This window comes from Anoplopoma fimbria, chromosome 9 (genome assembly GCF_027596085.1).
Source record: "Anoplopoma fimbria isolate UVic2021 breed Golden Eagle Sablefish chromosome 9, Afim_UVic_2022, whole genome shotgun sequence".
Taxonomy (NCBI): domain Eukaryota; kingdom Metazoa; phylum Chordata; class Actinopteri; order Perciformes; family Anoplopomatidae; genus Anoplopoma; species Anoplopoma fimbria.
Genome location: NC_072457.1, coordinates 26,188,460 through 26,203,614, shown reverse-complemented (window position 1 = coordinate 26,203,614; position 15,155 = coordinate 26,188,460). Strand labels below are relative to the sequence as shown.

At 42.1% G+C, this 15,155-nt stretch overlaps 1 protein-coding gene across 1 annotated transcript; it reads right to left on the bottom strand.

Annotated features, from left to right (window-relative positions):
* Positions 1-9,396: 9,396 nt before the first annotated feature.
* Positions 9,397-14,663, bottom strand: LOC129096048 (long-chain fatty acid transport protein 1-like). Its single transcript, XM_054604697.1, has 13 exons — positions 14,494-14,663; positions 14,258-14,396; positions 13,917-14,172; positions 13,648-13,815; positions 12,797-12,866; positions 12,392-12,483; positions 11,645-11,754; positions 11,323-11,532; positions 11,111-11,237; positions 10,777-10,914; positions 9,956-10,120; positions 9,692-9,838; positions 9,397-9,608 (listed from the first exon to the last, which is right to left on the bottom strand). Exons 1-13 carry the CDS (start codon positions 14,661-14,663, stop codon positions 9,451-9,453), a joined length of 1,950 nt encoding a protein of 649 aa, XP_054460672.1. The 3' UTR covers positions 9,397-9,450.
* Positions 14,664-15,155: the final 492 nt, after the last annotated feature.

Here is a 15,155-nt window from a genome sequence, read left to right as displayed (position 1 = left end):
AACCGCTGTGGCAGGGAGCACCTCATCACTGCAGGAAAGGAAAAATAAATCTTGACATTACATTCTTGAATACGTAGCAAACAAATGGTTCGAATAAAAAGGCCTATAGTTACAGCGCTGATGAGTTGTGATTTTTTCAAACAGGGCTGAACATTTAGCCCTTAATCTTGTCTCTAACCTCTCAATTATTTTGATCCAAACAGTAACTAAAACAATCCCTCATCACACTGTACCTGACTGGATGTAAGAGGTCAGGTTGTCTCTCAGGATGGAGTGGAAGATGGTGTCAGGGTAGATGAAGAGGGCTTGTTCTGAGTTCACCATAGCATAGTAACGAGACAGATCCTACAATGGAGGAGAGTCAGATTGAAATGGGGACCAAAATAAAGAAGATAAAAATACAAAGAGATATGAAGTAACCAACCTGCTCACCCACTCCTCGCGTGAATGCCTGCAGTGATATCTGCAGGATCGCCTCCAGAGTTAGTATCCAGGTGCTGTCATTTTTTGCATTGTGACATAAACAGACTGAGACACGTTTGGTAGAGTGACATGAAGGAAAGAAGTGTGTTTTATTCCCCCGAGCCCACCCTGCTACACACTTTGACCACCCTCGTTTTGATCCTACACAGCACCGCCATGAGCTGGGAAGAGTCAAAAGAGAAGCATGATGTTGAGAGAGCAACCTCCAGAACATCACAGCACACATATCAACCACCTGGAAGAGAAAGAAGAAGAGTGGAGCGATGAGACAGACAGCATGGTGCGTCTTTTTTAAGAACACACAAACATATTTGTTAAATTACTTTGTAGAGAGCACAATTTGTGAATGTGCTGCCTGTTTTATCAGTTTACTTTGGAGTGTAGCTCTGTGTACAAACCTTGGACTTCTTGCAAAAAAGCTCAATAGATCATATTTTCTACACACGTTTAACAATACACATGTATTTCATACATTTAACTAACTAAGAATCATTAATATTTTAGAAAGAAACATGAAACATGGCACAAGCTCCCGATAACCTATCATGCCTCAGGTCTCACATTTCATCTCCACCTCACATTCCATCGCATAGTTACACAATTGCATAGCTGCCAGTCAAATAATGAAGTGGTCTAAAGTAACTATAAAAAAAACTCTCCTGTCACCTGAGGGGAAGTTTTGATTAAAGATCCTCCGTCTGCTGTTACTGTGTGCGAGACAAAGAAAACTCTTCAGCTACCACCGTTTAGTCCAGAACAGTAATTCACACAGAATTAATTAAATCTATTCGTGACTTCTAATCACAGATAACAACTAGTAACAACTAGTGTGAACTTGTGTTGCCGGCAGTTCAGCCAAAGAGTGACTTTTTTTAATTTTTCCAATTATTTCTTTCGAAGAATGTAGGAGGCCTGAACAGCTGGAAATATCATCTTTTTTTTTTTCTCATCCCTTTAATCATCTTGGAACCACTCAGAATAACGGCCCACACATGGGTCCTGATGTCAAGGCAACTAGTTTAGAATATTTCATTGCAGAGCAACATCAAAACTCACATCTTAAAAAACGTCAAAAAAGGGGTTCAGGGGTTAGAAAGGCATATAAAAATGTTTCCCAACCCCCCTCTTTTTTGTTATATTTCACTGTTGCACTGACTGATCCCAGGTCTATGATGTTATCACATGTCCCCAGGAAGTGTTGCCAGGTAGAGGCAAATCCATCAAAGGTGGGTGTGGCCACTTCCTGCAGAGAACGGTCAAGCTTTGGGATGATGGCGTGTAGGAGGGACTGTAACATCGGCTCGCACATGTCCTCTACGGTGAAAAGCAGTATAAAAGGATCAAGATGCTGAACACAGTCACATTTTACATCTTCCGACTTCACGGACACAAACGCCTACCTGTGATGGTGTGAGCGATGGTGCTGCAGCAGACCGGCATGTCGCAGTCCTGCAGAGATCTGTTCCTCCACATCACAACGATAGAGTGACAACTCCTCCCTCAGGGCGACCATGGCAGCTTTCACCTGATTCTTTGCTGTCCTGTAGACCTCAGACAGCAACTAACGGGCATGTAAAATATACATATATGTATTATTTGTATACATTAAACCTTCATGTGTTGTCATGTATTATTTGTCCTTTTCACTCACTTTGAACCAGGGTGTCCTCTTCCTGCTGTGATGCACAATAATCCTGGGAAATACTCGCTCCTTGAGGTACGACATCACTTCTTCCATCACCTTGCTTACCAACACCTGAAGGGCAAAGAGAGACAGAAGAAGAAGCAGAGAGATGAAAGATGGCAAATATTAGAAAGGCAACATGGCTAACATAATAAAAAAAGAAGGTAGAAAACAACAACACAAGACAGGTCTGTCCTTGACCAAATAAATTCTTAGTTGTCTAACACTCATATGATTTTGTTGACTTATCGATTAGTTGATTTAATCAACCGATCTGTAAAACTGAGTTTATCCACAAAGAATCACGACTTTAAATAATTCTACTAGAGAAGCGCTTATAAGTTTCTTGAAAATGAGTCATTCAGCATGGAAAAAGTATAAAACAATGACTGATCGACTAAAGAGAGACCAAAGAGAACAAAAAGAATGATTAGTTGACTAAAAATGGGGACGCTCTTATACACTAATAAATGACATCATACAACACAAATAGGTGAAAATACCAAATATTTTTGTTTAACATTGAAGGCAAACAGGAAGTAGCATGGTTTAAAATGGACAGAGGAATAACAGAAGGAAGATTTATCATCTTGTCTGATGATGTCTCACCTCCTCATCGCCCACTGGATGGACCTCTGTATTAAATGTCTCCTCTGAGCTTCCTCAAAGAACACACAGCGTCTAAGAAGGCCCTGGACTCTGGTGAATATGCACACCAGAGTACTAACAGACAAGACATAATCAAGGGTGTGTAAAATAATGACTTGAATAGAAGGCATTAAAGCCTATTGAAACTTTGTCTGGCTCATCAGTGATATAGAACCGTACCAGAGCTCTGATGTTGTGTTGCAGCTCGTAGTCTGTTGGACCAAGGTGTCTGTTCATGGAGTGATCCGGCGCCAGACAACCTGGTGCACTGTACGGGTACATACATGATGAGACATTCAGGAGTGTTTGTTTGAATAAAGCAGAAAAATGTATAGGGACTGCCTTTAGACGGTATATCTAGTCATCTAGTAGACTAAAAGCATACCTTGGATGTGTCAGCACATGTCGTCCACTAACTCAAGATGTTCTTGTGTTGAGGTGCAGATAGGACACCCAGATAGCACCCCCATCTTCTTACACCCCCATCCACCTTCAAAAACCTGCGGTATTCAAAGTCACATCCAACCACACACACACACACACATAGACACACAATGTGCAGATGAGGCTACAGAGGCAGATGTAGGTCAGGGAGCAGATGGCTCCTGGATTTCTGTCCGTACCTGTTTGGAATCACGACTCTCCACTGTGAAACTGCTGGTGACCCGTAGGTGCCGATGTGTCCAGATCCCCTCCACGTATTGAGGTTTAAGTCCCCTCCAACACAATCCCAGCATGTGCAACAACATCCTGGAAGCACAGAGTCCAAGTGTGTTATAAAAAGCTACTGTTCATCTCTAAGGATGTGCAGAGATGAATATAAAGTATATATTTCTAATTTCTCACAGGATGCTGAATCAGCGGGCAAGGTTCGGTGGGCTCAATGTTTTTGGAAAGACTAGATTTCAGCAATTTGGTACCAGAATGCAATGTAAAGTTTGGGCGAAACATTAAAGGAAAATCCAGAATACATAAGTGGAGAAATGATGCTCCCACACAGCCACCAGATTGCCACCAAATTGAACCACTTTAGGAGATTTCGGTGTTAAACAGCACTAGATTTGTTACCCACCTGTATGTATAGGTGACACAGAGTTGATGTTGACGACTAAGCAACAGATATCAGGTAATAGTTTGCATATTTAATCTGTGTGCGTGTCTCCGTGCACTTATGGATGTTTGGTAAATAGCAGCATTCTCTGCTATTGAGGACAGAAAGAGTGAGGTTAAAGGTGTCATTGATCATTGAATTCTCAGCATCTGTCTGTAATTGACAGACTTCTTTAGGAATAGTTTGACATTCAGATATTCAAATATTCAGATAAACATGTGAGTGGCCCGGTCGTTACAATAAACAGAACTCCCTTCTTCACATAACGATCCTCAAAAATATTTGACCCTAATTTCTACAGACTGACCTGAGATGTACCTGTGTTCTGTGGAGTTTAGGTGACAGGTGAGCTTCCCTCCCATTCTCTTTCATCAGTCTCTCTCTCTCCTGTCGTTGTGTACTGTCCGTATATATCTCTCTTCCTCCATTTCTTCCTTTACTCACATGTCATTTCATCGTGGTGTATTCAATAAAACTGATTTATGTTGACAGTCTCTGACGTCACCCTCTCAACACTTTGGCCAAAAAAAAAATCCATTATCTGAGCATGATGTGACTGATGCTTAGTGACACAACCCACAATCAGCTGTTGTAATTCAGCAAACTGATGACAGAGCTGTGCAGGCGAGAGGGAAAATTGTGTGCTGCAACTATGGAACCACTTTTAAGAGAAATACAGTGAAACTTTTAATTTCACCACTGCCATTGTCTCTAAAACTCTTCATGTCAGAGGAGAGAGACGTAACACTCTGCTGTCAGGATTATCGGAGCCCAGTGAAGAGGACAACAGACAGTCTACAAAACCATTACATAAAATACATGCTAACAAACATGCAGAGATAGCTGGCGTAGGGTGATGTGTCTCATCTCGTCCCAGCCAAAAAATGCAAAAAATGATGATGCGTGTAAAGTAGCACCCGTACAAACAATGAAGACATGGATATGTCTTTACATGATAACAGTTCAACCTGCATGAGACAGTGAAAGAAAGTTTTGAAGCCATGATCACATGTTTATGTCTTTCATTTACTCTTAAATGGTCCAACCAAGGGCTAAAACCTTTTTTTTCTTCACTTCTTTGTTACTAGTTTTTATTTTCATATTTAGTATTTAAGTTTTCAAATTATGAGCAACAACAGGGCAGAGAAGGTGTTGCAACTGTATAGTTTCTGCATGAATTATACTCTTAACATGTAACAGATAATACAACAACAAAACAAAAATAACAATAAAATGAAAAGTAAATATATACAGCAAACTAAATAAACAAATATTAAATCTTTTAAGAGGAGTGGGCAGAGGTATGGACTGAATGGATGACAAAAAAAGCATATGTGTAAAACTCCTGACTTTGTTGTATATAAAATAAACATGAAAGACTTTATTTTAATAATATAAAAAAATAATGATTTGTATTTCTCTTTATCTGTAAAGCATGGTGTTGAAAAATCATGAAAAAGTCATCAGAATTTTGGGGGTTAATTGAAATTATTATTTTCAGGCAGCCTTTTAAAATGTAACTACATTTTAAGGTTATTTTTTGTGAGAACTTCACAACAAACAAATCATAAAATAATTTCCTGGGAGGAAGTCACCTGGAAAAGGCCAGCTTTTGAAAAACCAACTATACCCCTGGGGCCTGACATACTTCTACCAGGACAGCACGGCTCAAAATGTTCCACAAGAATGAACATACCTAATGTCATTCGTTTAACTTGAGAGCCTATGATTCAAAGAAATATGATTCGCCTGTCAGAGCTGATCTGGTCTACATGTTCTCTGGATCTGAGCAGATCAGATTGTTACAGGCCAGTGAAACTGGATCCATTCAACATAGGCCTGACATACAGTACATGATGTGCTCCTATAGCTCTCCTAAAATATACAATAATTCAATACTACGTGTGAAAGTTTAAAAAAAAGAATCTTCACATTACAGAAATTAACAAGCAAATAACAAAATGTCCAATCACACCTTGCATGTAAAGTATGTCATTTAATGAAAGAGGTGCTATACCTCCGTAGTGGGAAATAGGTGAGGTAGTTAAGGTAACAAGCACAGGCACATAAATGATTCTGGCCTTGGGATGTGAGGTTGTACCATAAATCACCTGTGTCATGAAAGTCACACTGACACTACAGAGTGATGTATGGCTATATCTGGTGTGGGAACTTTGGCTAAGCTTCAAGTTTGAGAAAGACTGTGTAAGCAGATCTACTTTAAGTAACTTCAGTGCCTCTCATGTTGTACATAGTTAGAGACTGATGCATGGCAACTGAACATACAACACTGATACGGAAACACACAAACACTGCTCCTCCCCCCTTTTCATGCCATCCCATGTAGCCACTTTTCATCTGATTCATGCAAACTTGCTGCAACAGTCTGGAGACCACCAGTGGACCCTCCATGAGCTGCCAATCCGTCCCCCCCGGTCACCCTACACCGGGCAGAGGCAGAAGGTCTGGCCTCAGAGCCCCGGTCAGTTGACTCTCCAGAGCAGTGTGAGGAGCAGAGTCTGTCCATGTCCATGTTCTGCCTGGATGACATGGAGCCTTTATGTGAAAAATGTGCAGCTGTGAGTCATGCAGAACACAGGGTTTACCTCCTGACTGGAGCTGCAGCCGACTGCAAGGTAGGAATCAGGTCGCACGCTCTGCAACTGCAACTGATGTGTTTGAGCCCTTGAGAGAAGATTGGCTTGTGGGAACAATATGGTGCACGTTTGCAAAGTTCTAATGAGCCTGCATGTGACGTAAGGAAGGGGAGACAAATCTGAATGCCTTGTTGAATCACATGTTTTTGGATCAAGGTGTCCAACATCTTTTTAAAAAAGAGCAAGGAGAAATAGGACCGCGACCGCTTCGATGCAGCCACTGAAGTTAAAGGCCTGAAATCGGCCTCCTTATTCCTCCAGTGAAAGCAATAAAGCATCATGATGAAGGGTTGGATACAGATACAGAGCAGCTGGCAGAGATTCAGTGCTGTCCTCAAGGACACTTCAGCCAGGCAGATGATTGCCAACAAGAGTGCTTGAATGCTGGTTTTCCAGTTAGAGCCGTCCGTGCTGCCAGAAAGCCAAACAAAACAGCAGTACAAAGACGTAAAATAACAGCAGAGCTCTTCCAAGATTTGAACCCTGTTGTTTTTTTTTTTTTGCTGAGACTAAGTGTACCCCCTCATGACTGTTTCCATACTTTTTCATTAACATGCTTCCTGCGACCACAGCGAGTTGATGCTTCAACAAGGAGGCAGTCAGGCATTTTTTCCACTCCTGTAAATATTTATTTTTCTGCCCAAACAGATGCTGCGCCGTTAATCCAAGATTAGTTTGCACAGGCAGAATATAGAGTGAGGTTTTAGAGACGCACCGGGCTGAAAACTAAGCTGGTAATTACTGGTGCTATCATCGCGTCTCAAATGCATGTTTAGATCTCATTAGACATGCAATCTGACACACACAAACTCAGCAAGACGCCAAGAATAACCGGAAGAGAGCGTGGATTATGTTGATTATGTGTGAAGTCAATGTTATATATTCCTTTCAAATATTCCAGATTTATGAATACTGATGCATTCAAGTATTAGCAGCATGTTTTAGCTGCTTGAAGTAGAACTAATCTTATTACACTGTCATGTAGTTTACTCAATAAAATTCAGATGTCACCATATATTTTGTATGTAAAACCTTATCGCTCCTGCACACCCATTAGTCCACCCACACAGGTGTTTTCACTTACGTTGCCTCATTAGGACTCTTCTCAGGAATATTGTACCCTGTTATCTTTTTGCAGTCACCACATAATCAGGGTGTCTACAGGTTTCACCAAGTTAAATTTAAGGTATTTTTAATACAGCAGACAATTCAATTTAATACGTTTTTCATAGTTATGCATATAAAAATATGACGGTAAACCAGCAGGGACATAAAGCGTACAATTATTTTTTAAGTACATGAATTTATTGACCTTCATATTGCATTTGTGTCACTTAAAGTACTCATTATACAGAATGTCCCCTGTCAGTGTACTATTATGGTATATCATATCAATGATTGATGTTTCGATATGAACGCAGCATGTTAATGTTGTTGCTTTTTAAGATAAAGATGGAGCTTATTCTAAATCAGTAAATGTCTTCTTTTATTAAATCATCCTACATTTGTTTTCTCTAACTTTATCTAGAATAAATGTAGCTGCCAAAGTGTTCTTTACTCATGTAAACTAAAAGTGTCTGGCTGAGGTAGAGTACTTGAGATAATGTGCTTACTACTACCTGCCTGTGGCTATTTACTGTGATGCAGTTAAAACAGATCTACTAATGGAGCGTTGTTTCTTAGTAATTGTCCTTCTGGCCACTAGGAGGAGCTCAAGACGTCACTAAATGGACTGATGAAGAAGATGACTCTATGAGAAGGTCACACAGACCTGTGTAGATGCAAACAATCATAACCAGGTTGAACTGCAACAAAAACATACATTTAAAGAAGTTCAGATGCATTTCTAACTTTATGATCAGTTCTCTCTTCTTTCCTCACATGTCCTCTGCTTTTCCTATCCTCCATAGGTTGAGGCCAAACTCACAGAGGAGCACATGAAAAAGGAATTTGAGAGTCTTCACCAGTTTTTGAGAGAGGAGGAAGAGGCCAGGCTGCTCGCGCTCAGGGAGGAGCAGGAGGAGAAGAAGAGAGGATGCAATTGGTTGAGGAGGAGCTGGATGAAGGAGGAGACGGGGTGGGATATTTAGAGGTAACAATCGATCAAATGTTACATTATGAGTCAATGAATGGGTTCAGGTGTTTCCACTTAAAATAGTAACCACACACACTGGTTTTTTTTTTTTTACAGAACCACGAGGACAGGATGAATACGTATGTAATAGTTCTGGGTATTTTTCCACACACAAGCACATATACATGCAAATTAAATTAAACTATGTCTTTACTGCAGTGCATGGATGGGTCACAGGGAGCCTCAGAAGGGGTGCAGACCTCTAATAGATGTGGCCAAACACCTGGGCAACCTCCAGTATGCTGAGTGGGAGCATGTGAGCATGTTAGCATTTAGCGCAATGCACCGCTCAGCACAGCGTTGGTATACACTAGATGTAAACTGCAAGTCTTGTTTTCTGTTTTTAATGAGTGTGATGAATATATATATTTTTTTGTTGTGTGCTCATCAGTATTTAAATCCTCTGAAATTGTATTACATCCAAACAACAGAGGCTAATAACGTGAGTTTTACTTTAAATTTGAAAGTGGAGTTTTAGCTCCATTTATCCTGTTTTGTTCTGTTTGTTTTTATTTATTGACATATTGTCTTCTTTTCCAATGCAACACATGAAAATGTGCATTCAATTTCGTTTAAAAAAATAAATGAGTTTATTTGATGCAAGAAAAAACAACAGTGCTACAATCATTTTCCACATCAGTATTTAGAGATCTATTTGTCCCTGGAAATAAATGCCTGTGTTCTCCTTTTGAATATATACACACTATCCGTTTCTTCTCAGCCTCCTCTTGTCTCACAGACACACTTTCCCCTCCATGATGGCATTATATAGTTCATCAGTAACAGCCTCGTAACGCCCAGCACGACTGTTCAGAAAATAAATCTTTTCACTGGAGTCTTGTGGCTTGTATCCTTCCTTCTGCAGACGTGTCTTCTGGATTTTAAAGGTGCCTGAGGACAAAAGTGGAAACTTAAGTTCACGTTTGACTTTGTGTATGTGTGTGTGTTTGCATGTCCTCGCATCACCGTCTCACCTGTAGTGTCAACAGATGGCATGAGTCGCAGGAAGACGGGGCGTGCGTAGGAAGGCAGGGCTTTCTGTACAGCGATGAAGAACGCATCGAGGTCAAACTGGCCTCCTGCGTGAGCTATTGCTGCCATACCAGCCTTCCCCTCCACACCTGCACACAGACAGACAGACAGGTGAGGCAATGAACTGTAACCACACATTAAGCACCGCCTTTTTTTGTCGTTCATTCATGCAGCGACCCGTCCTGACTGCGTTGTCTCATCTCTACCTGGCACTGAAGCTCCATAGACGGCTACGACTGTGTTGCCCAGCAGGCGGCTGAGAACTCCCTCCACCTCCGTGGTGGAAACGTTTTCCCCCCGCCAACGAAATGTGTCGCCGCTACGGTCCCTGAAATAAATGTAGCCATATTCATCCATCACCAGCATGTCACCTGAGAGACAGAGACAGACAGTGAGACAGACAGACAGAGGCAGAAATAAAACAATCATCATCATCATCATCCCTTGAGGCGATCACAGAGTAGAGGACAAAGACAAAAGTAGAGTCTGTAGTGACGATGACTCACCAGAACAGTTTTGGCTTTGATCTGATATGACTATGATTAACTGTGTGCTTCACTGTGGCAATAATGGACATTAATAACTTTTTCTAATGATGAGTACTTGTAACTGAGGTGAAACGTAATGTCTCCTATGTCCACACTGTGTAACGCCCTCAGTGTATCTGTGAGTGTTTGTGTCTATTGCTGTCCTGTGTCTTTCTGTCTATGAGGTAGCCAGTTCATTTACAAGGTTAAATAAAGTGTAGTGTCTCTATTTATCATAATTTGTTGTTTGTCTGTTATCACACATAGGGAGATGGAATTCCTCCCTGCAGGTGGACGTTGGGAAACACAATGGACAGGTTCCCAGTCAGTCATCACAGACAGTGAATCACTAACTAACAATTCACATTTATATATTTAAAGTCTCCAGTCTGGCTGCCTCATATTGTGTGTTTTCAGACTGTGGGAGGAAACCTGTATGAACCCAGACGGTCGATCATTATTATTCTGACTGTGCTCTAGAGAAACACAGTGAGACATACCTGAGACGTACACAGAGTCCCCCACATTGAAGACATTGTGAGCTATTTTCTGATTTGTGGAATCCTTATCAGCGTAGCCGTCATATCTCCTGAGTGGATCAGTGTGGTTGATGCGCCCTACCAACATGCCCGGCTCACCTGCAGAGACCGAGAGGGACAGGGGGACAACAGTTTCAAATATTTTCATCCAGTTGTGACTGTGCATGTGTGTGTGTGTGTGTGTGTGTGTGTGTGTGTGTGTGTGTGTGTGTGTGTGTGTGTGTGTGTGTGTGTGTGTGTGTGTGTGTGTGTGTGTGTGTGTGTGTGTGTGTGTGTGTGTGTGTGTGTGTCTCACCAGGCAGACAGGGAACACAGAGGCCTTGTGAATCCCTAAGCAACTCTCCATTCTCCTTCTTCACCTTGACCAGTCTGATGGGGTAAAAGCTGGGCAGGATGCGACTGCTGAAGCCACACGCTCCCACCTGGAAATGTAGGACAAGAACGTGAGACGGAAGCAGTTTGGAAAACACTCTACTTTACCTCAAAGTTATTTAAGCCAACACACACCTTTCCATCTATGTTGAGCAGGCTGCAGTTGCACTCTGTGGCGCCATAAAATTCCCCGACTTTTGGGATTCTAAATCTCTGGACAAACTCTTCCCACACAGAATGACGGAGGCCGTTGCCAATGGCAACACGGACCCGGTGGTGTGCCTCGGATGAACGGACCGGCTGGGCCAACAGGTAACGACAAATCTCACCTATGTATTGAATTACCTTGATAAAAAAGGAGAACAATCAGTTTTGGTACAAGGGAACCAGTTGGGCGACCGGCCTGTAGCTTGATACTCCTTGTTGTTAACTGAATGACGTGGCGGTGTGAACTCACAGTGCAGTTGTGTTTGACACAGTCATCCCAGAAGCGACTGGCTGAGAACTTCCTTCTGACTACAACAGTCAAACCAAAGAGCAAACACTGGCCAACTCCCATGATGGTACCTGGTAATTCACATTTTCACATGAATAAACACATACTGTATACATACAGAAAGGCACAATAATAATGCTTATTTGTTTACATTAAGCTTAAAATATTCTGGTTAGACAATTTTAAGAACACCAGCCAGATGTTACAGCAGAAGACACCACAATAAGCCAGGGTTATTGCGATTCAATGATATTAAACACCAGGGGCATAAAGACAGACAAGCACAGAAGAACCGTTGTACTGTTACGGTTCATTCAGAGAGAAACAGTTGGAATTTATTGGAGAATCCCGGTACACAGATACACCAGTACAGCACCAGTACGATGGCGAGTTACTGATGAAGAGTGGGATGACGGTTTAATTCATTGTCATAACGACAGCAATCGTATCACATTTTCTGAGATGCTTTTGTAAAGTTATTAAGTTTGATTATGATCATCATAGTAGCATCATGGTGGAATCTGTATGGTGTTATGTTTTGATAGTATAATACAAGAAAACCTGGGATTCTTTTTGTAGGGTCTTCAACCTCTATGACAATTTTTTTTTTTTTAAATTATGCATTTTTAAGAGACACAACGATTACATATGGGGAGCAACAGGAAAAACAGATCATGGCTGAGAGAGAGTAGATCGAGTGATGCCTACCTGCAGAGTGATACAGGGGCAGACAGCTGTAGATGACGTCACTGTGACACAAACCAAAGGAGTGGAAACCAAAGGCAGCGATGCGATAATAACTGTAAAGAAAGATGGAGTAAACTGAATGACATCCATCATCACCAGACCTCATCAAACGACACTGACCAGAAATCCTTATGGCCCTGATTTGAATTATAGCACGTATAACTGCAATAAGAGCTACTTACAGGACAATGAGAAATGAGACATATAAAAAATAGTCAGATGTGTGTGGGCAAATCATGAGATTTGATGCAATTTGGGCACAATTGTAAAGCACTGTTTGCTTTAACTTGCTACTGAAAGTGTCATGTCAAAATTTGCTTTCAAAATTAGTTACATTGCATCAGATGAGATCACAGACAAACTCACCGACTCTGCACCACCACTGCTGCCTTGGGCATGCCTGTTGTACCAGAAGTGTAGATGTAGAAAAGTCTGTCTGAATGCAGAGAGAGAGAGAGAGAGAGAGAGAGAGAGAGAGAGAGAAGAGAAGACTTACTTTAAAGAAGCTTTAGATTATTTTTTGGCCTTTTGGCCCTCATCAGATAGACTGGACAGAGCGGGAGACAGAAGGGACGGGTCAGATTTCAACTTGGGCGCCCATGGAGCTGGATTTTAACAGGGAAAGTTAAATATTTCTTTCTTCCCATCATGCTTTGTGTTGTGTTTGTTTGCCATAGTGTTGCGTGTGTGGTATGCACCCAGACTCTCCCCTTCATTCCTGAACTTGTTTCTGTCTCTCCTTCCATTTTCTCTCTGTAAACTTGACAGCCTGCAAGCAAAGACTTGAGCAAAGAGTATAACCTTAGGAATGTCATGAGAAAGCAAAGGTAAAAAAAATTCAGATAATAAGCAAATCAATAAGAGGAAAGTCAAGGCACAGATATATATTACCTAATATATCACTTCAAAAGGGAAATTTAGATAGAAATGTATTATACCAAATAAAAAGTAAACAATGTTTCAAGATGCACTTAGACGTTGGATGATATTCAGTGTTTCTTGGAAATGAGTTGATGATTTGTTTATCAGTTGTGTGTGTGCTCATGTGCATGTTCCATCGAGTGGATCAAAGAGGACCTGAAATCTGTCTGCGAGCCGTTCACCCTAGCAGGCAAAGACTTGCTAAGGAGAAGATGATGTTGCAATCAAAACTGATTTAATCTAATATGAGAACATTATGTGACAACACAGTCACACCTGCAACCCCAGAGCCTTACCGTTAAAGTCCTTCCTGAGTGTGTACTGCGGTGGGTGTTTGGGCGAGCGGTCCAGCAGGGCGTCCAGGTTCTGGACCTGAAGGCTGCAGAGCTTCTCCTCACCATCCAGCTCTCCTCTGATGAACAAAACCATGTGGGGCTGCAGAGACTCAGTCACCTCTGCCACCACTGGGAGACAATCAAAAGTCATGTGTTACAGATGTGACTGTAAACCGCCTTCTGCGTACCCAATAACCTCCATCTGCCTTACTGTATCCACATGTTCCTACCCTCTCTCAGCTCTGCCCCGAACACCATTGCCCGAGCACCAGACACGCTGACACAGTGCAGAAGCGATTGCTGACGGAGGTTGTGGTTTATGTGTGCAGCCTCTACGCCGACCATAGCCAGACCCAACCACAGAGCAACCACCATGGGATGGCTCTCCATGTACAGGGCCACCACGTCTCCCTCGGCCCACCCCTGTCCCAGCGCCCAGTGAGCCACAGCATGGCACCGCTCCTGCAGCTCCCTGAAACTCCAAACCTGGAATAAAATGAAGAATGAAATGTAGCAAGTCTATCCATCTCAGTCAAACCACGTTCATTTGTAATCCTCGATGAGTCCCCACCTCTCCTGTAGCCTCATAGATCAAAGCAGGTTTGTCTGGGTGCAGTGTCACCGTCTGGGCAAACAGGGCAGGGATAGTGCTTCTATTCCGCAGATTACGGCTCATGGAAAACCTCACCCGCAGGATTACAACCAGACACCTTTTAGATAGAGAAGAGTTGAACAGGGGTTAATGAAAGAAAGTTTGAAATAGGACTGGATCATGCACTTTCACAACAACAACAAAAAATCACTTACATTAAGTCTCTTTTGATGGTTCGTAGAGCGACATGCAGGAACTTCCAGGAACCCCTCCAGACCATGAAGAGCCCCAGCCCTGCCAACAGGCTGCAGAGCCAGGGGAGGGAGAGCAGTCTGACAGCCCCAAACACAGCGAGGCAACCTGTCACAGCACTCATCAGATGCATGGTACTATCTGTGGGCAATTGAAAACAGTGACTTCATGCACAAAAACATTCACAATACATTGAACTGTGGTTTGGTGAGATGAGGCTTACCTCATAGATCCAATCCTGCTCCACTAAGAAATAAAGAAAGGAGTCAACAGCAGCAAAGCGCTCCTAGACAAGTCCAAAGATGTATCAGTAACTTTTTTTAGTGGAGCCACTGCAGCTTAGACGAGCTGTCAGAAGTAGTCTACAGCACGTACTGGATCTGAAAGCAGCGCAATATTTAACTCATAGCCTCCTGCGTCACTGCAGCACCGCTCCATGCGCAGTGATTCATCCACCCCCAGGAGAACGACATGTAGAGTCAGACTTGTTAATTCATGGATGTCTGATTTCGTAAGAAAAAAAAAACTATATTGGTCATTTCAGTAGTAACTGTCAGAATGACACATGTCGTAAATGGCCGCGGGGAATACATTTAATGAAGGAAAAATGATAGCGAAACAACTG

What these genes read in the sequence shown, in the direction of transcription:
- LOC129096048 (XM_054604697.1), bottom strand. Translation starts at nt 14,663, where the DNA reads ATGCATCTGATGAGTGCTGTGACAGGTTGCCTCGCTGTGTTTGGGGCT. An exon ending in TCTATGAGGCTACAGGAGAG is followed by an intron (nt 14,173 to 14,257) that starts GTGGGGACTCAT and finishes ATTTTATTCCAG; the next exon opens with GTTTGGAGTTTCAGGGAGCT. An exon ending in TGCTCAACATAGATGGAAAG is followed by an intron (nt 11,238 to 11,322) that starts GTGTGTGTTGGC and finishes CTACATTTCCAG; the next exon opens with GTGGGAGCGTGTGGCTTCAG.